Consider the following 25,992-nt stretch of genomic DNA (forward strand, 5'->3'; position numbering starts at 1 on the left):
CTGTCATTTTTGTTTCAATGTGCTTTATATCATCCCAATATGTGTTGTAAACAAACAAAAACAAATGATTTGCCAACACTTTTTCATGAAGGCAGTGCCTTTTAAATATACCAATACTGCTACCTTGATGATAATAACTGTTGTATATTCATCATTTACAACACGACCCATATAACTTGGAGCTGGACCATCATGCTTAGACAAGTAATTATTGTAAACCACACAGTAAAATACATGAAGACAGCATGAAGTATACAGCATGAAGTGTAGTAATTATTGTTACACACATAAATTCCTAGTCTCCCAGAATCCATTCATCAAGAGCTGTCTGTCCCTGAAACCCTAAAACAAGGATGGTTCTATGGGCTAGTGTAGGATGAACAAGCCGTGGCTACTAGGGTACCTGCATGATCAAATGTTAATGGTCCGACACAGTTTGAACACTGCACTGACTTATTTGACAGATGTTCCCTGTGACACTTTGAAAGTAGTCAGTAGCATAAAAGTTTAACACAATAGTCACCTTTACCACCACAGGCAGAGCTGTGCCAGGCCTGGAGCTGGATCCGAGGTCTTCTTTCAGAAGGTGACACAGATCCACTAGGAAAAAATAATCTGCAAAGACACAGCTTCTCAGACATTCCTAGGAAGCAGTGCTTTGGTCTGTAAATACTTATACTGGGATAGGGCCATGTTTGCTGCACTCTCTTGCAATGCAGATGCCCTAATCTGTTTCTGCTGGTAAAATTCCTTTTCAGGGTAGACAGAAACACACAGTTTGTGGTAATTGGAGGGGGGGCATTACAAACAAGGGGCCATAAATACAAGATTAAACATAAGATATTTAGAACAAAAGGCAGCAGAAATGTCATCACACAGAGAGTTGTAAGCCTGTGGAATTCACTTCCAGAGTTAATAGTAACATCTAATTATTTCTCATCCTCCATCACTCCAAAAGCAAATGGTTTAAGAGAAACTGCCTAAGCCAGTAAAGGTGGCTGGATAGTTCAGGGTGTAAACTTATGTTTGTGGTTAAATACAGGAAGTTCCCTGACGGTTTCCCTTTGACCTGGAAATGTTTGTATGATTCACAGCTACATGTTGTGCACTAAGCTGGCTAATGAATACCAATCATGTTTTGAGGCTATGCAGTCTTTTCTACTTTATTACTAAATGGACACGATTAACATTAACTTAGACTGCTTGCATATACTCTCTTCTAATTGGATACTTCTAAGCTTGTAATTACCAGGAAGTAATTAGATTCAAAATTCAGTATCTGCTGCACTCAGCTTTCAGCCCGAACTGCCATCTTTCACTGTCTTCAAGCCACCCCTTCCCCCCCTCCCCTCCCTCCCCCCCCCTCCCTCCCCCCCCCCTCCCTCCTCCCCCCCCTCCCTCCTCCCCCCCCTCCCTCCTCCCCCCCCTCCTCCTCCCCCCCCTCCCCTCCCTCCCCCCTCCCTCCCCCCCCCCCCCCCCTCCCTCCCCCCCCCTCCTCCTCCCCCCCCCCTCCTCCTCCCCCCCCCCTCCTCCTCCCCCCCCTCCCCTCCCCTCCCCTCCCTGAATGTTACCTGCTGCCAGTCTCTCCCTCTCTCTCCTGGGATCTTCCTAGTTCTCCCACACCTGCTCCATGCTCTACTAATTTTCTCAGGCCCCTTTTCTAACCCATGTCTGGAGTCCCATGCAAAGTCTTAAGTTAATTTTACTTCATTTTCTTAAATAAAAGGTATTTTGCAATTATCTCAGGATGTCTATGCAGGACCCTAGGCATATAGGACAACAGGAAGACGTAGGGTGGGGAAGAGTGAGCTTGGAACCCAAGGCCGGGAAGGGTGAGCCTGATTGCTGGGAAGGAGAAAATAAAAGAGAACAAAAAGAACAAAAGAGGTGGAGGGAGCAAGCAGAAAGAAAAGCAGGACTGAAGATTGAGATAAAATTTAAAAGGAGAATAGCAGCAGGGAAAGGTAGAATGGGAAGATGAAAAGAATAAAGAGAAGCAAGAATAGAGAAAGGGATTAAATATGAAGAAATGAGAAGGAAAAAGAGGAAAAGCAAGGGGAAGAATCTTCAGGAGAAATTTTTTAAAAATAAAAGCAAAGATTTTCAAAAATTGAACTCTGGGGCAGGGTGCTGAGATTTTGCTGAATAGAACATGACTCAGTGCCGGCAATGAAATACATGTGAGATGAACTGGAGACCTGTGTAACTGCCTGCTGCAGGGGGGTAAAGCTTGTGGAGAAGCCATGTCAGCTCTGCTTTCAGCTATTCAGGCCCTACACACTAAACAAAACCCTCCCTAAACCTACGTATCTTTCAACTCCCCTCCGCGCCTTTAAAAGCCTCCTCAAAACCTATTTTTTCCAATCGTTTCTCCTAATTCTTCAACTACTGCTCGGTCCTGCTTTAATGAAGTGCTACAGGACATTTTATTACATTAAATATGCTATATAAATGCAAGTTATTGTTACCTTACCCTACAATAACTCAGCTACATGCTACAGGGTGGTGTAGTTCCAAGTTCATACGCACTGCCAGTGCTGACAGTAGGAGCCTGGGGCTTATTATTAGTAGAAACATGGCACTGCTTAGTGTATCTGTGTCCCAGAACAACAAGTCCATTAGATCTATAGTCCAAGATCCTACCAATATCAAATATGGGAAAATTGTACAGAGTCGTACAACACCAGGTTATAGTCTAACAGCTTTATTTGAAATCACAAGCTTTCGGAGCTTTGCTCCTTCGTCACCTGACGAAGGAGCAAAGCTCTGAAAGCTTGTGATTTCAAATAAAGCTGTTGGACTATAACCTGGTGATGTACGACTCTGTACATTTGTCCACCCCAGTCCATCACCGGCATCTCCACATCAAATATGGGAAAGACACACTGCAGCACCACCGTTATTTTGCAACCTCGCCTTGACAATGGGAATCCCGCCGGAAATTTGCTGTGCGTATGGGATGAACCCTGACCCAGGAAAATGGATCAGGCCTGGAGTGCCTGGAGGGAGGAATTCCCGCCCTGAAGAGGAGAATCTCGCCAATTGACACCGTACACAGATGCCTCAGCAATGTGCTGCCAATCTCTCAAACTCGGAAAAGCAACCCCACCAATTCAAGTGGCATTTTTATTTTTCATACACTTTGTTCTCATTGGCCCTCATTTGAAATTCGTCTCACTGATACTTGAGTGGAGATATAAACCCACTTAAAATAAATGGGTTAATGTCTCTATTGAATAGTAGAGAAAGTATGCTTAATGTGTTTTAAACACGTTAAGCATTCGAAGCAGGTATCCCATGGTGTAATTTCAGGGTTTGTTGTCTCTCAGATGAAGGTAACAAATTTAATGCATTTAGTGATATTTTGGGGCTATCTTTGCATCACACCCATTATGAACTCAGTTGAAACTAGTTAAGATCCCTAAAGAGCAATGTTACTGCATTGATGAATTTCTGGATTAAATTCCTGGAACGAGCAGAAAGAGTATGTTTCAAAAGCTCTACTGCAATTATAAGTTCAAACTGCAGCAGATGCTGTAGATAAGATGGCATAACAACAATTTGCAACAAAACACAACTGTAACAAGAACAGATGTCTCATTAAATCAATGCTAGTGGTTACTTGGAAAACAGGAAGTCTTGGAAAAATTGGACTGGCCTACCAACGGGCAAGTGACAGATTTCACATATTCAAAGGGATGCTCCAGTAACTCTGCTTCAACAAATGATGATTAACTCTGCATTTGAACTTCCGAATACAAGGGACATAATAACAAGAGCAGCTTTGTATGGATGAGAGTTCATAGGTACAAGAAACAGCGTAAGAAGCTTTGCTGCTGCTATTATGTACAGCCCTTTTTCTACTGATGCCAAATGCCAACTGCCGTTGCAGCAACTATTTTGCAGGTTTTGCTTAAGTGCTAGCAACTCTTATGGTACTACCGTAGTTACAATTTTGTAGAGAACTGACTGTTCCATGTAACATCTACTGGTGTAGTAGATGATGCATGGAAATTTACCTTCAGTAAGTCAATAGGCTGCGTGACCTTTGACCGTACTGAGTCAAATATTCCATCATTGGGTTGGTACAGATTTTGTAGGATGCTTAAGTTACCAACAGGAAGGCTTTCCTTTATTGTAATATACCATCTTTTCCATCTTTGCTATTTATTTGCCTTTGTGTAGATATGGTTTACCAGTCAAAAGCCTGAATATTTGTAATCAATGAGAGTTTGCAAGCTTTATAAAGTAGGATTAGGTGGGCAATATTACGGTGACAAACATGCTGCCTTGGTATTCTCAATAGTGAAAATAACATACCATTTTTCCATCCATTGTCCAATTCTTTCTGTTTTTACTCAGGATAATTTAGTTGCCCAATGATTTTTTAGATGGAATTAAATATTCTGTAGAAGGTGGGCTGCGACTGGGGTCCGGACTCCCACAGATGAGGGAAATTTTGTTTTAAATATAAAAGGGGGCCACAGGGGGCAACTTCTTTTTATTTCCAGGGAAGCTGCCCAGCAAACCGCCAACCCCCTGCCCCGGCCAGCCACGCTACAGGGCCCCTTCTTGTGCAGCGTTGTCCCAGATGCATTCCCCGAGGCGGGAAAAAGCCCACTTTATGTGGCTCCACACCTCTTGATCTTGTGCACTTCAGCAGGGTCAACAACAGCAGCGGCAGCGAAGGGTGGGTGCACTCAGCGCTTAAGCCTGGATGTGCCCACTTGCAGATTTTTGTGTTCTCTTTCTATTTCTGAAGCTGAATTTGTGGCCAACTGGCACGTTGTTCTTGTTAATGGAAATGTTGCAGCAGCTCTTCATTCCCACAGCTTCTGTAAACCTTGACACAGTTTAATGGACTTCAAACTTCAATGTATCTTTTTGATTTTCTTCTCTTTGCTAAAGTATCAGGTGCGGTATCATGCCCTCTTGCACTGACCCAGGTGATGTTTGTGGTGTGAGTGGAAGGTCGCCTAATTAGCATGGAGCAGACAGGTGCAAGTGTCACTACGGGTGCATCTCTGGTGCCCGCCTACCCCATGCAGCTAGCAACTCCAGCCTCTGTCCCTACCCCAGCGCTGTCCTCAGTGTGGGATCCAATCAGTATTTTTTTTTAAATCTTACTTTTATTCATACCTGGCCTGAACCTCATTGGCGGGGCACACATCTGCTCTTGTGGAGACCAGTACCCTTCACCTCTCCTGTGAACTGCCCCTAAACTAATACACCAGGTCCCAGTCAAGCCTAAGGAGCAGGAACTCCCAGGGTAGGGCATCCCAGCACCACTGCCTCTCCCTTGCCACCATTTGTCTTGACAAAGGAAACCAGGAAACTCCCAGAAGCAGTGGAGACCTGCCAAAAACAGGTCTCCACCATTTTCCTGCAGGGTCCCCCGATCTCCCCCAGACTTGCAGCAAGAGACTGTTGGAAGCCCTGAGGAATTACGGGGTTTCAGTGTCAAAGTAAAATATTACTGCCATGGGACAGATGTGATCAATGACACAATAACCTCACCTTATTTTTCAAATAAAACTGTTGGACTATAACCTGGTGTTGTAAGATTCCTTACATTTGTCCACCCCAGTCCATCACCGGCATCTCCACATTATTGCTGATTGTATCATCAGATTTTCTATGATTCTATCGGACCAAATACGGGAAAGTGGGATTAGGCTGGGTGGCTCGTTTCTCAGCCAGCGCTGACACAATGGGCCGAATGGCCTCCTTCAATGCCGTAAATTTTCTATGATTCTATCGGACATATTTTAATTTATTAACCCAGTAAAGCACATTGCAAGGTATTTTAACAGAGGGTATTTGCCTTTAACAATTAGATGAATTCATTAGATCCCCTTCTTTTTTGTCATGGAAAAATGCATTGGAGATCGACCTGGTCACATCCATGATCGCTCAATATTGGCCGGGACAATTCCCCTGCTCTTCCTTGAAATAATGCCATGGAATATTTTGCATCCACTTGAAAGGGCAGACAGGGCCTCAGTTTAACGTCTCATCCGAAAGACGGCACCTCCGACAGCGTAGCACTCCCTCAGTACTTAATATTGCAACAATAAAGCTACTTCTGGCATCTGACTAGCTTTATTTTATTATTTTTTTTGACTAGCTTTATTACTGTAATAATTGTCCGGGTAATTCCTCGGAGCTCCTCCCACTTTGCCGGCGTTACTTCGTCGGTAGTGTGGTGGAATCCCTGTTTACACGAGGTTGCACCTTCAAAGTGAAAGCAGTTCCAAGGACTTTCCTGGTCAATGTTTACTTCAGCTAAAAAGTTACAAACTGGTTAACCTAGGGAGGCAGCAATCTGAACGTTAAAACAACCTGTGCATTTGATGTAGGGAAGCATGTCTTTTCTGTTTATTACCCGAGCTTAGTCTTTATTGAGTGTTGCCATGTTAGTTCTTTTTATGTTTTCTCAAACAAGAAACCAAGCAGGTCGCTATGATATCTATAAAATGATAGCTACTTGGAACATGATGCTTGACATTATGACTGTAGTACATATTATTATATTTAGGTTCATAATTTCATATCTTCAGATTTATGTTTGTATCTACATTAGTGACTATGGTTAAACAAAGGGTTAATAATAATTGCCCAAATTACTCTGGCATGGTAATCTGAAAACAGAAGATTCTCTCACGTCCATCCAGCCAAGCTAAAGTCTGCATAATTAGAGATCTACAGCTGCCTGTACCTCCTGCCACAAAAGCTTCAGTCACACTCTCGAGGTGCCTGTAATGGTTACATTGAGAATTTAACATTAAAATAAGCAGTTCCACAGCTCAGAATTCTCAAAGACAGCATTTCACTATTTCACACCTACAGTATGTAAAACACAGCTACCTTAATTTCTGGCATTAATTTGCATAAGATTATGTAGGAATTTTTGGTGGGACTGTTCTTTGGGACCTGAAAACCTTAAAATATTGAAAATCGGCAAAATAAAAATAAACTCATATCTGTTTTAAATTAGAGCTGATTCCCCGATGACATGCTCATGGAACATTCCACCAGTGCCCACCCACCCCACTCCGAGCACACAAGCCCTGCAGATTCAGAAATGTAGGCCTGAGCACACATGGTGCTGAACTCCCAGTTCCACAGAAGATAATTAATTTTTTTGAGGCCATGCTTCAAGTGTGCGTTGGCGTCATTACTGCCCCCAAAATTATTGTAATTATGCAGATTGGTTCAATAATGCGTCTCCCTGTGGTCTTTTGCAGCAGAGCTCTTCATTTGCTGAGTGCCCATTTAAAAAGGCCAGTGGGAGGCCTCCGTGGTGTTTTCTGTGGAACAATACTACTTAAAGCTAGGTTGTCTGATTTGTGATACTTGGATTCTTCCTGCTATTTATGCCAAGCTGTACTTTGAGCATTATAACTAATGCAATATTTTTTCTTCTACTTGCTGTTGTTTTCTGTGTTCAGCACTCCTTTGTTTCACACCTCCAGCAACAGCATTCTAGTTGCCACTGGTTGAAAGTCATGACTACAAGCTCAGTGCTCAGCGTGGGCAATGCCTTGGGCTTCTCAATATTGTCCTGGATTTGATGGGGGAAGAGAACTCCCAGCAGAAAGAAAGGCACAATGACTTAGATATGTCTGAAGGCACTTTCATTCACCATCTAGACTTCAGCAATCACTGAGTTATGCTGTTTACTAGAGCCTGACCACCAAACTAGGTCTAAGGATCTAGAGACTACGGATAGTCTTGCCCACTGCAGTGAACTTTTATGCCATTTTTGTGGCTCATTTCAAACCACGACTGGTGACATTTGCCAGATCAGTCAATCTTTGGTCCATAGATGCATCAAACAGGTCCTGAAGCCTCCACAGAAAGGAGGCAACAACTCGAGAGGTTGTAGCACTTCTACCACGTGACTGGGTTCCCAAAAGTGCAGGGCCTCATTGATGACACATAGGGTGCTTAACAACACCTCATGGCATGTATGAATCACAACGGATACCATTTCATCACAGTCCAAATGGTCTTGAAATCAACGGAAATAAAAATTTGGATCTATTTCACACTTTCGCACAAAGTCATGATCCACCCCGTAGTGTCCTTAATAAAGGGAGTTATTATTAACTTGCTGTATAAACGTTAAAATAATAATATAATAGATTTTTGAACATTATTGGTATTTAATTAAGGTTATAAATTAGCAGGCAATCATTTAACACAATTGTACAAGATTGCGCTGTCTGATATTTTAATCGAGGCTTTAACCTATTTATTTTAAAGTGTTAAAATTGCAGACAGAAGACTGTCAATATAAACTCATTAAGCAACATTTCACCAAGAGTAATTTCTAGCCTTATTTATTTAGCCTGTTATTTATCACAAATCTTTTTAATTCTTATCATTTGATAGAAAATTGGATTAAAAAAATCTGTATCCTAAAACATATTATGATATTGTTATTCCAGCAGTGGGTACTTTGCTCACCATGATGGTCATTTAAGATTGCAACTGTTATTATTTGTCTGATTTCTATGGCTGTTGTTGAGGTGGTTGCTGTCATAGCAAATCTTTACAATTTTTTTTGACATGTTGAAGAATGTTTCTGGCATCAGTTTTTTTTAACTGAAATGAATCCTATTCAGTTCGTTGTGTGACATGGCTGCCTTTGAAGCTGATAGTGATTTGTTTGCATCAGGTGATAAAACACAGAATTTCAGAGAAATTATTACACTAGATCTACCCTATATCAGTATTATGTGACGGGAAGTGCATTAATATGGTATAATGAGTTTTTTGGTGTGTTTGAAGCAAAAATAGGAGATGGAAAGCTGATTAAAACTTAAGCCTAGCTAACTGCTTTAATATGCTCATGGTCGTCCGGCCTAGCAAGACAGGCTGCAACATTCATTATAAGTGTCAGCAAATAGGTAGATTGAAACTTAAATTAATTATATAGCTTTATTAAATAGCTGATGAATTTTATCTTTTCACGCTCACCATCTAACCTATTGATAATGTAGAAAGTATCATCCTATAAATTAGAATAGCAACTTGTGATGCAAATGTGATGAATTAGTCTTTTTTTATAGAACCTTCTTTCTACCCATTCAACAAACATAGGCCATTAATGCTATTTCTCAGTGAATAAGATCAGAAAGATTCAGCATCCTAGCTACTAATGAGAAATAAACTCCATTTTAACAGATAATATGTTACATTTTGTAGATTATAGCTAGAATAAGGGTGAAAGCGGGTTACAGAAATGTATACCATGTCATCACTCAAGGACTACAAGTCCCAAAGCAATCAAGGACCTGAACATGTCTATACTTCATCCCTTGACCATCTGTTATTTTGTATAATAGGTACCATCTCCTTTGTTGCTTTTGTAAAAAAAAGTGAGCCAAAAATAGGATGTCAAGGTGAGCTGACTGGACAATCTGTATACCTGGCAAATATCCCAATTTTCACAGCAATCTCCCAATTTATTGAACTACCTCCTGAAATCCTACATGCTTTAAAAAAAAGTACTCAATTTGGCAAGTTCTGGACTATCTGCTTGGAGGAACTCAGCTGTTAGTGAAAGGTCAATCTAAATGGCCACTGAGAGAGCTTCTTAAATGCCTCAGAGATTCTCAGATTGCAGTGCAACATCATATGTAACCAGTGATGTTTGTCATGCACTTAAAAGCAACATTGTGTGTATTGGCCAACTGATTGAGAATGAAGCATACACAGAAGCAAGAGAAAACAAGAAAGCAAAGAGGCAGAGAAGAAATATTTATCGAGACTGCAACAACATAGAGAAAGAAAACTATAGAGAGAATCAATGTAAAGTCAATAGAGACATTGTGAGAAAGGAGACTGAATAGATTGGAAAAAGAAAACAAATATTCAAAAAGAGAAAATGAAGACAGAGATTGCAAAATCAAATAGAAAAAGATCTAGAGAGAGAAAGAGAGAATTGAAAGGAAGAAATTTGAGAAGCAGTGCAAACAGGGAGTGCAAGAAAGGCTGCAAGGATAGTGTGAAGAGAGATATGTGTAGATAAATAATTGAAAAGGACAACATTGTCAATCAAAGTAAGAAAGAGAAGCAAGAAGATATAAAATGCCATTTTCTTTACAAATTATATTTTAAAGATTTTTTTCTCATCCTTCCTTCCTGTCTGACTTCTCCATGTCCTGCACATACACCTAGCAAGATTGTAAGCAGGTGACCCATTCCTAGCTCTCTTGTTACTTCATAGCTACCCATTTGGACATGTTTATGAGCAATTCTGCAGGTGTCTCTCTTTTTTTATTTTTATTGGGGTTGATTTTAACCCTAATCGCCCGGCGGAAACTGGGCGGGTGGGTAGTTAAAAACGAGTAGCTTACTTATCTGCTCGGATCCCAACTGTTTCCCACCATTTGAAATGTTTACCTGCAGGGTTTTGCAGACAGATTAGGTGCCCACCTAAAACAGATGGGAGCCTCATAAATTTGTGCAATTTGGGGTCCTATTATGTCAATAGGACCCCGATGCAATTTCAATTGGGGCCTGATGGGTAAACTGCCGTGGCATTCCAGCTAGGCAGAAGCAGGTCTGCAGCTGGTCTGAAGAGGCCCATCCGGTAAGTCTAAAATTCTCCTTTGTGGGGCCAGGAGGAGCAGGAGCACTCCTCGGGGCCCCACAAGGAAAGTGGCGGCCTCCCCTACCCCGAACTCGCCCCCTTCCCTCACACAAAACTCATCACGAAACCACCACTTAACTGGAAGTGGGCAGGTGGCTCTTCACCTGCCGACTGCCACTCTGCGTCCTACTCAGGCTGGAAGTGGACCGACAGCATTTAATTGAGGCCAGGCGGTTAAAATCACCTTGGCCTTCTGCCGGGCCGAAAATCAACTCACTGGAGCAGAAACCGACTCCGCATTAAAATCCACCCCTTTGTCTCTGTGAGGAAGTGCCTATTGTCTTCTTGGCACCTGCTCATGATGGTACAGAAGAGATTAGTAACTCCCAGCATGTGGAACTACAGGTACAATTCTGTAACCTGGGGGTATTTATTTGTCCAAATAAGTTGGTGGAGTCACGAAGGTAAGAAGGTAATGAAGACCAGTAGGTGTCTGATGTCACAAATACAGGAGAGCAATGTATGATTAACATCGAAGTGCAAGATTAGAGAAACATTATCACATGTGCTGAGGTACTGTAATGCAGATTTCCATGACACTGTTCTTGGTAAAGCTGGCTGAATAAAATAGTGCCACAAAAACAAGATTTCTGTCTTTATTTTGTATCATTTAAAATTGTTAGGGCAATACTATTAAAAATAGTGTCAGCCAGCTGTGTCTTTTGGATGACTGTGTAAGATTTCTTTTATTCTATGGTCAAATTAGTACGTACAGGTTCAATAGTTGCGGCTGGCTGCATTGCAATTATTCACATCACTTTATTCAATGTGACTGTCTGTCCTAAATGGATTTTCACTGTTGTTTCAATCCATTTCTAACTGGCAAAAATACAGATTTGCCTTGGATTGCTACTTTTGTAAATTCGTCTTGGTGATGACAGTCTGAAAATGTAATTTACTCTGGTGTCGGGAGTTAGAACTGGGTGAGCTGAAAAGATGTAAACACCACCGAGAAGACATATATTTCCTGAGCCATTAATGCATTTATTGACTGTGATATGAGTCTGCTTGGGTCCTATTGGTTAAAGACAATTTTCAAAGAGATATGTATATCTATTTCACTGCTTGCAGACTTTTAATACAATTTAACAAGAGGTCTACTCACTCTTGATCCACTCCATCCTAAGAGTGCATAGGCATACTGCTGAGCAGGCACAATAACCAGATCCACACGGATAGCCTTCCAATCTTTAATCTTAGTCTTTTCTTCGGGTTCTGCCCCCTTAGTGGTTAGCCTTACCGCAGACATGGAGGGTACACTGTTGTCCACAAGTGCTTTGTTTAATTTTAGCATCAGAAAGCATTTTTGAAAATGATCCATGGCATCATATTTTCTGCTGGGTAATTCTCTCTTTTCCAAAGTGGCCTCTACAATATCGAAGTACAGAAGCAAACCCTGAGAAAAGGGGAAATTATCTGTGAATGAATTATTGACTGAAATCATAAGCAGAGTTATCCAGTGTAAAATTGTCAAATTTACAAAATAGTACATCACAAATACAAAGAAAGTTACAACTGTCCGTGACCTTCAGTTCAACATTTTTATAGCATCCGTCAAACCAGTGAAATTCAATTTTTTTCCTTCATACTTGTAACAACTCACAGGTTATTTGACAAAATAGTAAAAAAAAGAAATAGTTTTATAAGGGCATTCCATGTGACAAATCTCATTTTCCACATAGAAGGCCAGAGCTGCAGTATAGACCACCCTAATTGCTAATGCTAAATCCTTTCAAGATGTTATTTCTTATGACAAGGTTACAATGCAAAAGTCAACCTGTGCTTCCTTCACTTTATCATTGCTTTCTAGGCCTCCAGAGGACTGTCACACTCTGAGGTGACTGTGAAAGGCATTGTTTTTCACAGGAATGCAGCTGTACAAAGTGTACAGTAGTTAGATTACTGCAGATCAAATGCAATATATTAAATAAAATGTATTATTTTAACCTAACTTTTAACTTAATTGTCTTATATCAACATATGCATTATTGTATCATGGATGAGAGATCATGAGAGAATAGTATGGTGGATACTGAATTCCCTGAATTAATTAAATGCAGATTATTTTTCAATGAACCTCCGTAAATGATATCCAAGTTATTAATACCTTGTGAATGGGGAAAGAGCGTGGAATTGGGATTAGAGTAGATTAGATTAGAGTTTGTTTTTCCTCACATTTCTGCAAAGCACTTTAGGCTTTTTTTTAAAGTCAAGGTGCCATATAAACACAAATTGCTGTTGTAGATACATCTTGTTGAAGACCCTGCGCTGGCCAAGTAAACTATGAAGCAAGTGTTCACCTTTAATGCAGTCACACCATAATAAATATAATATATGCAGCCAAGGCAAAAAAACAAACAAATGTGTTCCTTGAAGCTTATCCATCTATTTAAAATTAATCTAAATTGCTTATTGCAAACCAATATAGGTCTGTGTGAGCAGGGAGTGTGAAATAGATACCTTGCATTTTATATAATGCCTTCCACTTCCTCTGTTCCAAAGCATTTCAGAACCAATGTACTACTTTTTATAAAGGATGGGCCAAATGGATTCCTTCTGCAATATAAATTCTATGATACGTGATTCTCAGATCCTTTTATTAGTATCACAAACTAGAATGACTTAGAGTACACTAACAGCCAGAGTGATTATGGACAACTCCAGAGGGAAAAAATAAGAATTGAATAAAATTCCCATGTGCAATTTATAAAGTATATATTGTTAAAAAAGAACAAATAACATGGTGTTCATGGCTTTAATTTAATGATGGTTATAAATTACCTGGTCTTTGTTTTCATAATCTATGGCCCCAATTTTAGCCCAACTTGTCTGGCAGGAACAGTTAAAATTGTGACAATCATGAAAATTGTGAAAATTGTGTTTTTGCCGGTAACCCACCGACCGCCATTTTTACCATGGAGCTGACTCAGCTCGCAAAGAGGCATGTGCCTCATGAATAAATTAAAATAGGGGTCCAATAACATCATTTTGACCCCAACATGATTTTAACTGGGCAGGTCAGAAGTCCCATCCAGCAGCAAACCCGTTAAGTAAATGCTGAATTTCAAGGGGCAGTCACCTGCAGCTCATTAGGATCTGTGTGCCATTGTGTGCATTTCCAAGGCCGTTCTGAGCTTCCAATTTGCTTCTTTCTGATTTTCCTCCTTTACCTACCCTCATTAAGCACCCATTGCTTATCATGGGTGCTGTTTTTACTTCACTCTTTTGGATGGATGAACAGTTGGAGGAAGAGGAGCAGCAGAAGCCTCAACAATCAGGACAAGCAGAGGCGGGCCTGTTAGAAGACAGCAGGTGAGAGGAGCTGCTCGGAGAAGGCCTTACCCAGCCCACTGGGTCAATAGGCCAAGAGTTAGTCTCTTGGATATTTCTGAGGAGTAGCGCGTGAGGAGGCTGCGATTCAGCAGGCTGGCTGTTGCCGACCTCTGCAGCCTGACACAGCAGGACCCGCTGCCTGCTGGATCAGGGAGCTGTGACAGTGGCTGTCAAAGTTACCACCGCCCTTAAGATTTTCACCACAGGCTCCTTCCAGGTTGCTACAGGGGACATCACTTGTATCTCCCAGACTGCAGTGCAAAGGTGCATTAAGCAGGTCACCAATGCCCTCCTTCCCAGAGTAAACCATTACATTATCTTTGCAATGGATGCCAACAGCTAGAATTGTAAACAATTTTACAACACCAAGTTATAGTCCAACAAATTTATTTTAAATTCCACAAGCTTTCGGAGGCTTCCTCCTTCCTCAGGTGAATGGTGTGGAAATGAAATTTTCGAACAGCTAGAATAAGAGAGCTCTGGGATTTGCAGCAATGGCTGGCTTCCCTTTGTGTCCAGGGCAAAATGGACTAATGAGAGTAGCTTTTAAGGCACCAGAAGATGAGCCAGCAGCCTATGTGAACAGGAAAGATTTCCACTCCATCAACTGGCGAGTGATCACTGCCAACGGATAATGCAAGTCCGCGTCAGTCTCGCTGGCAGCTGCCACGATGCCTTTATTCTGCAATGCTCACCCATCCGCCCACTTTTCTATCCTTTCAGGAACATCAAAGGTTGGATGTATCTCTTCTCGTTGGTGTTTACATCTTTGAGACCAGTTATCAAACCTCTATATCAATGACATTCTGACAATGTAGACAAAGAAGCTGCAATGAAAACAGACTATAGACCAAAGTGCAAATGTGATAAAGGTGATGATTTGAATTCCAAACACAAAACTGTGTAGAATTCTTCTGTCACCAAGTGATTAACCCATAGTGTTTTTCATGAAAGAAAGTTTACTAACTTCATTACTCCTACGAGGAGCTCCCCCAGTGGACTCAGCAGGGCTGGTGGATGATTGCTGCTGCTTATGTGGAGACCCTTGAGTTGATCGTGGCTGGCCACTTCTGGGTACTCGAACCTTGAGGGGCCCGGCTGCAGACTGCAGAATTTCGGCTGCTGCCATGGCAGTCTAGCCCAGCTGGCTGTCTGGCACCATGATTCGGGGGGAGGGGGGTTGGGGAGGGGGGCTGGGGAGGGGGGCAGGGAGCAGACATGCTGACATCCTGAGAGGGGGCAAAATTTGCCGCTCCCACTGCGCCACTGCGGCTCATCACTTCCACTGATCTTGGGGAGAAGAATCAGAATCATAGAATGGTTACAGCACAGAAGGAGGCCATTCGGCCCGTCGAGCCCATACCAGCAGGAGACTGCAGAAGGTGAGTGACACTTTGAAAGTCCCTATCCATTTGCTTCACCTGTCTCTCCAAGGTCAATGTCTGTCTCTGCAAGGCGGAGAGCTGCTTTTCCAAGGCAGAGCATAAGCGTGAGCCCAGAGCCTGCATGGCAGTCGTTTGAGCTTCCATCAAAGCTGTAACGGCGGTGAACATTCACTCCTGTTGTGAGGGCCCAGCTGCAGCGTCCCGAGAGGTGGCCACACTCTCCAAGGTAGATTGCAGAGCACTGATGCCATGCGAGATGACACAACACAGGCTGGAAGTGGATTCCTCCATACTTTCAGCCATGGTGCTGAACCTCCTTGGCAGGCCTTCCAATACCTGATATAGCTGCTTGTGTGAAACAAATAGTTTTCTTCTGATTGCTGGGCCCCTGTAGTCCAGACCTCTGTCCTCCTCAGCAGAGCTGGGAGACAACCTTGCCCTCTGGTGCTTGGGAGTTGTACAGGGCATGACAGGACTGGATGGCAGCAGGGGCGGGGGGGGGTCAATAGACGTGTGGGTAACCCGAATAATAAAAACTTACCGTTCCCCACGCAATCGTGACTTAATTGGTGGCCATTAATCTTGTTTCCGGGTTTGCCGCCGAAAGCTGTGCAGTGGGCGGACTGCACACTCGCATGACAGGCTGTCAGCTGCAGCGTCTAGATTTAAAGGGCCATTGCTCCGATAGATTTTGCTGGAGCAAAGGGCAAGAAGACACAATGGAGCAGCACAGGGGCAAGGCTGCTCCAAGATTCAGCGATGCCTCGCTTGAGCTGCTGCTGACCGGGGTGAGGAGGAGGAGGGAACTATTTTACCCGGCCGACAGGAGGAAGTGCCCGGCCTCTGCCACTATGAAAGCTTGGCTCGAGGTGGCAGAAGAGGTCACCAGCAGGAGCAACATATCCCGCACTTGGGTCAGTGCAGGAAGCGTTTCAATGATCTAACTAGGTCAGCAAAAGTGAGTACACTTACTGATTCTCCTGCATTCCGTGTCGCACATCACCCCCCCACCCCTCACATCATTCTGCACTGCCAAGACTACTCCATCACATCACTCCTCACACCCGCTTAAGGCTCATCCTCAACTTACCTTCACTTCCTGAGCACTTCCTCACCTCCCCATTTGTGACCCCACCACTACCACTCACCCCAATCCTGATCCAATGTGATGTCTCTGTCTCATACTCACCCTCTGATGCACCTCTTTCACGGTCAGCCTCACCCAAAACAATGCATTCATCAGCTGACCACTTCACCCTCACTCACTCACACGTCAGTACTTTCTCCCCTTCTAGAAGAGAGCGCAAAATGCACGTGAGAGGGCGAGGACTGGAGGAGGGCCACAACAAATAGACTCCCTGGCCTCACGAGCAGCCGGGTGAGCTGCTGTTCTCCCGATTATGTTTGTCCTCCTCTTCCTCCTCGTGCTGCTGCTTCTCTTCAATGTTCCTTGCAGATGCGGATGCTGGATGAAGGCAACTGGTACCCCTCTCAGTTGCGCCATGTTGTGCAGGGCATAATGCACTACTAAAATGCGTCCGACTCTTGCTGGTACTGAAGCGCTCCCCTAGAACAATCAAGGCACCAAAATCGCATCTTCAGCAGCACTATCGCATGTTCAATGACCGACCTGGTGGCGATGTGGCTGTCACTGTATCGACACTGTTACTCGCTGATGGGGTTCCTCACAGATGTCATTAGCCACATGTGCAAAGGGTGTCCCTTGTCCCTGAGGAGCCAGCCCTTAAGACTGTTTGGTGCGTAGAAGAGGGCCAGGATGTTGGATTCCCTCAGAATGAATGAATCATGGCAGCTGCCAGGGAATCTGACACACGTGAAGAAATCTCTTGCGGTGGTCACAAATGAGCTGAGCGTTGATGGAGTGAAAACCCATTCTGTTGATAAACAGTCCTGGCTCGTGTGGAGGCGCTTGGATTGCTATATGCGTGCAATTGATTGCACCCTATACACATGGGAAGCCAGCCACAGAGTGGAATCCCACTGCCCTCTCCATCTGGCTGAGGTCGTCCATGGGGAAGTTGACGTATTGCGAAGCCCTGCGAAACAAACCGTCGGTGACCTGCCTTACGCACTTGTGGGCAGACGGCTGAGAGACCCCGGCGATGTCACCAGTGGCACCCAGGAAAGATCAGGAGGTGAAGAAGTTGAGGGCAGTGGTGACTTTAACTGCGATGGGTAATGAGATGCCGCCAGGCCCAGCCGAGAGCAGCTCAGCATGAAGGAAGCTGCAGATGTCCGCAACTACCTGGCGACTCACTCTCAGCCTCCATATGCACTGCTCCTCAGAGAGGTCCAGGAAGCTCAGCCTCAGTCTGTAGACCCTCTGATGAGGGTAGTGCCTCCTGCGACGTCGCTCCCTCTGTTGTTCCCCTCTGTGCTCTTGTGCAGGTGCCTATGGTGCAGCACTGTGTTGTGGAGCTACAAGTGGCAGAAGTGCACGCCTGGCAAGGATGGTGATGTTCCTCGTCCTCGGATGTACTGGTGAATGCAGCCTCGCACCCCCCATCCTGATGGTGTCAGTTTGAGGGGGGCCGAAAAGTTGGTAAATGTGTGTAAACACAACAATTCTGAGTGGAAACCAAGAATTTTCAGTCTAAACACAAAGATCTCCCAGCCAAAAGTTTGTTTGAGAGAACTGAGTGCCCTGCTGCAGTAACTCACCTTTTATCCCCATCTGTCAAACAGGCATTGAAATATCCAAATGACTGCCAGCTGAAACCCGACTTGTTTCCCATGGAGTGTTTCACACAGCACAGGAAACAAGTTGCGAGTGTTGCAACCGCTTGCCTTCATAGTTAATTGCATTTATGGCTTTTTTAAAGACTTTAAATAGGTGAATTGTTGCTTTAAATATCATCCCGCAGGCACTTCCAGGTTCGGGAATGGCGCGCGTGCCCAGATGGCTCTGGGTCATGCGCGTTCTTAGGCGTGTTGGAGCCGGGATTTCTGCCAGCTCCTCAAAAATGTGATTTTCTTTGCCGCCACCATGCCCCCCCACCCCACCCCCAACGCACCCGCACTTTTGTTTTAAAATCGTGTCCACGGTGTGTGACTGTGCCTCCTTCTTCTGCGGGCTAAAGCTGCTGAGAAGGACCTAAAGGAAAGAGAAAAGTGACAAGAGCTGGCATGGCACTGAGAGGCTGGACAGTAGCAGATAACAGGCATCACAATGCAGCTTGATGTAGTCAAGCTGCCTGAGTGTGCATTTTTCAGAAGCTCATGAAGATAATAGTCGGAGATCCTGTTGAAAAAACCCCCCGCCTCTATATGTACCATTCTGACAGCTCTCGAGAGGCCACTGATTTTCCAGCCCGTGCTGCTCCAGCTCAGAAAGGTTCATGCTGATCCACCCCCAGTCTTACTCTTCTCCCTTGTGTTGCATGCTGCCTCGTCCTGCAGACAGAAAGTGAGGGTGAGAGTCAGTGATTATCTCCTGAAAAAGAGAGTGCACATGTGTGGAGCCTCTGCTTGTTGTGCAGATGTTGAGAGGGAGAAAAAGAAAAATGGAATGAGGATGGGGAGGTGTTGAATGGAAAGCAGGTGTGTGGATTGTGAAGTGTGGAAAGAGCCTTGAGAGAAGTTGGTGATTCTGCAAAGGAATATGAGGAGAGAATGCTGTGAGTGGCTGCAGAAAGGGAGCAAGGAAGAGGTGAGTGTGTGTTTGTAATGAGAATGAGAGGTAGTATAGTGTGCCCTTGAGCTGGTGGTGAAGGATCTGATGGAAGGGAGAGAATTGTTGGAAGTGCTTTGGTAGAGGGGAAAGGTCTATTGCCATGTGTTATTGACAGTTATGCAGAAATGAAGAGCTGTACTCACCCTTGCTACTCTTGGGAGGTCATTAAAGGGTTTCCTGCAGTGCATCCAGGTCCTGGAAGCGATGCTCCTGCAGTTGGGAATCTCTGCAATGTCTCTCTATGCCTGATGATCTTGGAATTTTGTGATACTCTTTCCATTGGCTGGAAAGAGAACATCCTTCTTCACCCTAACTTCTTCCAGCAGGACCTCCAGGGAGGCTTCAGAAAACCTGTGCCTGCGACTCATCGTGAAACTATTTATTCCAGCAACACTCTACAGCGAAATCAGGCAAAAGGCATTGTCGTATTATATAGGCCTTTGGCTGTCCCGCCAAAAATTGTGCTCCAGATGTGAGTGGGTTTTCCTGTGTGTCAATGAATTGGGTGGGAAACCCGCCCATGCAATTCTAATGAGGCCCGGGAGTTAAAATACCCAAGGCTTTTTTCTGAGCCAGCAAGTGAGTTTTGAACTCACCCCGATACCCACCAACCCAAAACCAGCCCAGAGTTAAAATACAGGGCCTATGTTATCATCAGTCCTTCCCCTTTGCCGACTAGGTTCCAGTCTTGAAACTCAGAATCAATTATCTTTTATTCTTCACATAATTGCTCTCATAAGGCCATTCTAACTAGAATCTAGTGAACACATTTTCCAGACCAGGTATTTCTCTTTGGTTGATCTTTGGCTGATTTTTAACTTGTTGCCTTTTCATAAATTGTTGCCATTTAAACAAACTAAATGATGTACAGACAATAATATGAATTCTGTTGTTTATTCCTAAGGCACGATAACTTCACACAGGTGATATCTACCTGTCTGTCCAGTTTACTGATTGCTTTATGCAGAAGACCCTCTTCCTTTCCTTCCTCCAGGCAAGTTATCAAAAAGTCCACATCATGGCCAATCTCTTTACCTCTGTAAACACAAAAAGACCAAAGCTAGGATCTGTGAGTAATTTAGTTATATCATTTTAACATAAACACTCTTAGATTATGAATGCATAATAAAATAGTCTTAAATAATCATGGATAATAATTCTGGTCCCTCTCACACTGAACTTCCTATTCAGAAGGCTGAAATTCAATTCCTTTCTGAAATGATACTCAAATTTTAGAACTATTCATGAGCGGGTCATTAGGTGGGAAGCCTTATGGTAGTGAAACCCAGGGAGGGAGGAGAAGAATTAATTGTCATAAAGACCTATCCCACCCCACTAAGGCTCCCTATATTGGCTAACACAGATCAGCATTAACAGCAACTATGAGTTTGAGGTGTAACCATTTCCTCCTCTTGGCTTTAGGACTCTATGGAGGACATAAAAAGAGGAGTAATTATGTACCACGGTGTCACTATCTGAAGCCATGTTTCTTATTGCATAAATAATAAACGGAGCACCATTAAGTTCACAACTTAGAAGAATAAACCAAGAGATACACTGGGCTAGAAATTGGGCTGTGTAGCGCCCATTGTTTTGGTGCTACGCGGCCTCCCAAGCATCCAAGATGGTGTCTTGGCTGCGCACCCATGTTTCCAGCATCACGTGCGCCGGGCGCCATCTTGGTATAGGTATTAGTGCAAGCGCAAATACCGAATGTTGGAAGCATGTAAAGTAAGGAGAAAATGGATACAATCAGTGTGCAACGCTGATTTCGAGTGTTTTGGGGACCTAACGCTCAACTCAACGCATAGTCTTAACGACAACCACCTGAACGTGTCTTAGAGTGCCTGGGGGAACCCCATCAGTGCTATTTAAAGGCACCATTGCAAGATTAACAGGTTAGTGTCTAGATTATTGCTTCTGGCTGCCAATACATTTGTAACTGTTTTTGGAGGTCACCTATACTTGAATTCTAGGACTAGGGGACATAGCCTAACATTTAGAGCCAGGACTCGCAGGAATGAAGTTAGGAAACACTGCTACACGCAAAGGGTGGGAGAAGTTTTGAACGATCTTCTGATGCTAGCTCACTTGTGAATTCTAAATCTGCGATTGATGTGAACCAAGGGTATTAAAGGATATCGGGCTAAGGCAGATATATGGAGTTAGGTCACATGTCCACCATGATCTCATTGAATGGCAGAACTGGCTCGAGGGGATAAATACCACTGCCACTTGCTGCCTCCTGATATGCGACACTTTCTCCTGCAAGAAAGCGGGATGTGTGTATGAGTGACGTGCCTGTCATGGGTGAATAGCTGCCAGTGTGTGTGGCCTGTGAGTTGTGGGTGGGCGGCTTGCAACAGTGGTAATGTGTGAGGGTGAGAGAAAGCATCTGATTGGAAGAGTTGAGTACTGACGGAAAAAGTTTGTTGGTATGTGGGTGATGGGGGTGTAGTGCATGGTGCAGTGGTGTAATTGGTAGGAGACGCCACTTGACAGTTGACCTCACTCACCTTGACCACTCATATCAAAGCATTGAACTTCTTCCTGCACTGCATCCATGTTCGTGGTGCTGTGCGCCTGGCATTGACTTTGTCCCCTGCTGCCTCCCACTGACTTTTGGGTATATGTCTGGAGGGCCTCCTAACCCCGCCCCCCCCACCTCCTCTGCAGATATAGGATGTCCCTCCTTCTGTCCACCTCCTGCATCAAGGTCTCTAGTGCATCAGCAGAGAACCTTGGTGCATGCACTCTCGCAGGCCCGGTACATACTCAGATCAGCATTTTGGTGAGGTCTGGGGTGCAGATTGGAAGATGTGGGATTTAGTAGTGCGCAACCTTTATTCAATGTTTTAACATAACTCATCAGTTTGTAAACATAGGGACGGGAGCTGCATCTGTGTTTTGCATGTGCGATGTCTGATCTCCGTTCAGACTCCATGCAGACAGCAGACTGTTATTTTCAGCAAATAACAGATACCAGCTACCTTTAAGAGATTTTTATGAGACAGCCTGCCTTTAAGAGATTGGGGCTCCCCCTGCTGATGGAAAGTGCAAATTGCATTGAATCCTCGTGTCAGAGCTGATTCAGAACGCTGCTTGAAGGTAAGTCCTCAGGCCTCACAAAAGTCTCGTCCTGCCTGCACAGGGGCATTGGGCCTGGGGTAATAGCGGATCATGCTACCCAATCCCAATATTAGGCCCTAACCAATTTTTTTTCCGCCTATGGCTTTGCGTTAAATCATGATTTCATGTGAGTTGGCCATTTATCACTGAAACAGTGAAAAATTGTAGAACACAACTTAATATTTTAAAACTAAAAGGAAAGATTCTGCCTTTCAGCCAAACTAAATACAGTCTAGACCTTACAACTGATGTGAGAGGAGTAATATTACTTGCCATGAATCTGATTCTGTTATCGCTTAAAAGCATCAGCAATATCAGCAATATACTGAAGACTAACAAGCTGTGCTGTCTCCTTCTCCATAAGCTATGTTGCAACACTGAATGATTAAATAATAGAATGTTGCAACACTTCAATGTTTCGGACTACCTGACATTGATAAAGAAAGCATTATCAAGAGAGAAACAAAATCAATAACATCACATCCAACTGTTTCTCCATTTTTCCAAGATCTTGAAATTAAATTCATTTACTTAGACTGTCTGATGAATGGATGGTCACTGGAAGCACCCATCTGCCATTATTTTTTGACTCTCATTTTTCCAAATGATAAACTTCTAAATTTATTGATTGAATATTGTGTAATGGCTAAGGTCTCTTTAGTGGTGTGATACTAATTCTTTAGTGAATGATTTAGACCATCGCAAGCGAACTGGGACACCAGCTCACCCAATTTCAAAGTAGGACAATTGTTATATTCCAGAGACCAAAAAATAAATCCAATGAGAACATAATATCCAGCCGTCCTTACAAAATCAGTTTTGCCTTCATGAAGTTTTTGAAAAAATACACAAACCTACATTGAAATCAAAAACTAATAAACAATTGGGGTAAAATTCATCTTGGGCAATAGATGAAGTTTGCATCTTTCATACCAGTCAGGAAGAGCGAGGTAATATACCAGGTGCCTGTGCTTTTTCTAGGACTGCCTCTGTAATTTTAACAGCATTCTCTGCCTTGCCATTTGATGGTAAATACTTTGGCGAACTGGGGACGTGACTCATATTCATAGAAACATAGAAAATTTACGGCACAGAAGGAGGCCATTCGGCTCATCATGTCCGTGCCGGCCGAAAATGAGCCACCCAGCCTAATTTCAGCACTTGGTCCGTAGTCTTGTAGGTCACAGCACTTCAGGTGCACATCCAGATACTTTTTAAATGAGTTGAGGGTTTCTGCCTCTACCACCCTTTCAGGCAGTGAGTTCCAGACCCCCACCACCCTCTGGGTGAAAAATCTTTTCCTCAGCTCCCCTCTAAACCTTCTACCAATCACTTTAAATCTATGCCCCCTAATTGTTTGCAAACTGTTGGAATTCCCTTGGGTTAAGCAGTAGTCACTTGTCTGATATAACTTCATTTGGATTACCATGGCATGACTTGCAAACTAAGCTTTCATCTTAGCTATGACTTCTATCCCTTTTTTAAAAAATCAGAAAATCTAACTATTTCAAAGAATTCAGAGTAATTGTCAAAACATCTGAGATAGTTTCTTTCATTCATTTTAAACAGAAAACACTCATTGTTCTTCCAGGGCTTTTTTAATATTTGGTGGTTAATAAGTGGTTCCTTTTGCTGTTTGGCTTGAAACTTCTGGCATACATCATATCTTAATAAGTGTGTCTCCATGTCCTTGCTCATCAGAAGCCAGTAAATCACATCACCAGCTCCCTGTGGACAATCTTGCATTCCAATGTATCTTGAGTGAACTCGGCACTTCATTTCTTCTCTCACCCAGTGTGGTATACAACTACTCACTCCCCCTGGAGTATCAGTCCATCCTGTATGCCAAGTTCCTCTCCAATATTGAAATGCACAGCAATCTGCAGTGGCACATCTTCTTGTGTCAGTGCATCCTTTGCTAATTGTCATTTCAGAACTTCATATACTCCAGTAGCTTGCTTACTCTGGTCAACTCATCCTCAGTAGGTATAAATGTAAATATTGCAGCACGTTAATGGTTTTGATCTCTTTTTCTGTATCAGTAGCCATGACTTCCTCATTGTCAACCTTTCTGTCATATGAGATAGATTTACTCTGATCAAAATATCAGTAGGAAGCATCTCCTTGCCTCTCTTGCAAATAACATTAAATTCATGCTTTTGACAAAGTAACTCTATTCTCTGGAGCCTTTTGGGTGCATTACTTGGATTCTTTTTCAAAACGGCCTCCAGTTTCTGATCATGGCCCTATTCATCTGTACTGTAGGCTAAAATGTGATCTGCAAACCATCTGTATTTTCCAAATGGTGTTGAAAGAGCACTTAGGAGGCTTGATTCTTTATCTAATACAACATGCCAAAACCCATTCTTTGCATCCACAACTGTGAATATTTTTGTTTTTGCTAGTTAAGGCAGAACATCACTTATGATTCGAAGTGTAGTTATTACGTTTAAAGATTTTGTTAGTGGCTTTGGATCAATACACAAGTGCACTTTATCAGTCCCCTTCAATACCACTACCATTGGGACAAGAACTTTCCTGTCACCAAGCTCATTAATGTCCTTCTTGACAAGTTCTTTTACAGCTCAAGGTAGCTTTCTGGCTGGCAACTGTTTATCAATTAGCTTCAGGACCTGACAGAAATTCCGCAGAGCTTTATTTTCCTATAAGTCTACTATGGTTCTCCAATTTTCTTAAGAGACTGAAAAAATTGGACAGAGACCATGGGGGTAATTTTAATCTTAATTTTAAGATGAAAGCAGGCGAGAGGGGTTGAATCCATGAGGTAAGTGCCTTTATTGCACTGCTCAGAGGCCAGGAGCAGCAGGAGTGCTTCCCCTTGGCCCACCAAGCTTACCTTTTAAACAGCCCATGATGGGACCGTCACGATGGGCCCCCATCTCATGATTGGCCGACTTTCCACCCCTTCCGCGATGTCCGACTTCCCCCCGCGACGTCCGACTCCCCCCCCCATGACATCCGACTCCCCCCCCGCAGCGTCCGACTCCCCCCACGCAGCGTCCGACTCCCCCCACGCAGCGTCTGACTCCCCCCCCCCCCCGGCAGCGTCCGACTCCCCCCCCCCCGGCAGCGTCCGACTCCCCCCCCCGGCAGCGTCCGACTCCCCCCCCCCCCGGCAGCGTCCGACTCCCCCCCCCGGCAGCGTCCGACTCCCCCCCGCAGCGTCCGACTCCCCCCCCCCGGCAGCGTCCGACTCCCCCCCCCGGCAGCGTCCGACTCCCCCCACGCAGCGTCCGACTCCCCCCCCCGGCAGCGTCCGACTCCCCCCCCCCCGGCAGCGTCCGACTCCCCCCCCCGGCAGCGTCCGACTCCCCCCCGCAGCGTCCGACTCCCCCCCGCAGCGTCCGACTCCCCCCCGCAGCGTCCGACTCCCCCCCGCAGCGTCCGACTCCCCCCCGCAGCGTCCGACTCCCCCCCCGCAGCGTCCGACTCCCCCCCCGCAGCGTCCGACTCCCCCCCCGCAGCGTCCGACTCCCCCCCCGCAGCATCCGACTCCCCCCCCGCAGCGTCCGACTCCGCCCACACCCCCCACTGCGATGTCCGACTCCACCCCCCCCCACCGCGATGTCCGACTCCCCCCGGCGATGTAGGACACCCGCCCTGCAAGGTCCAACTCCCCCCCCGCCCCCAGCGGCGTCCGACTCCCCCCGCCCGCCCCCCGCGGCATCCGACTCCCCCCAGCGATCGTTCCCCATGATCACTCTAACGACCCCGGTCACTCCTTGACTCCCATGATCCAATCACCGAATATCACCAACATTCCCCAA

At 44.4% G+C, this 25,992-nt stretch overlaps 1 protein-coding gene across 1 annotated transcript in view; it reads right to left on the reverse strand.

Moving 5' to 3' along the window:
* Nucleotides 1-25,992, reverse strand: part of dntt (deoxynucleotidyltransferase, terminal) — a 187,238-nt gene that overhangs the window by 50,852 nt on the left and 110,394 nt on the right. Inside the window, exons 8-9 of the mRNA XM_068002427.1 lie at nt 20,010-20,112; nt 11,769-12,059 (exon numbers count right to left, since the gene is read on the reverse strand). Coding sequence (XP_067858528.1) covers nt 11,769-12,059; nt 20,010-20,112 — 394 coding nt within the window. The remainder of the gene's footprint in view (nt 1-11,768; nt 12,060-20,009; nt 20,113-25,992) is intronic.

This window comes from Heptranchias perlo, chromosome 21 (genome assembly GCF_035084215.1).
Source record: "Heptranchias perlo isolate sHepPer1 chromosome 21, sHepPer1.hap1, whole genome shotgun sequence".
Classification (NCBI taxonomy): domain Eukaryota; kingdom Metazoa; phylum Chordata; class Chondrichthyes; order Hexanchiformes; family Hexanchidae; genus Heptranchias; species Heptranchias perlo.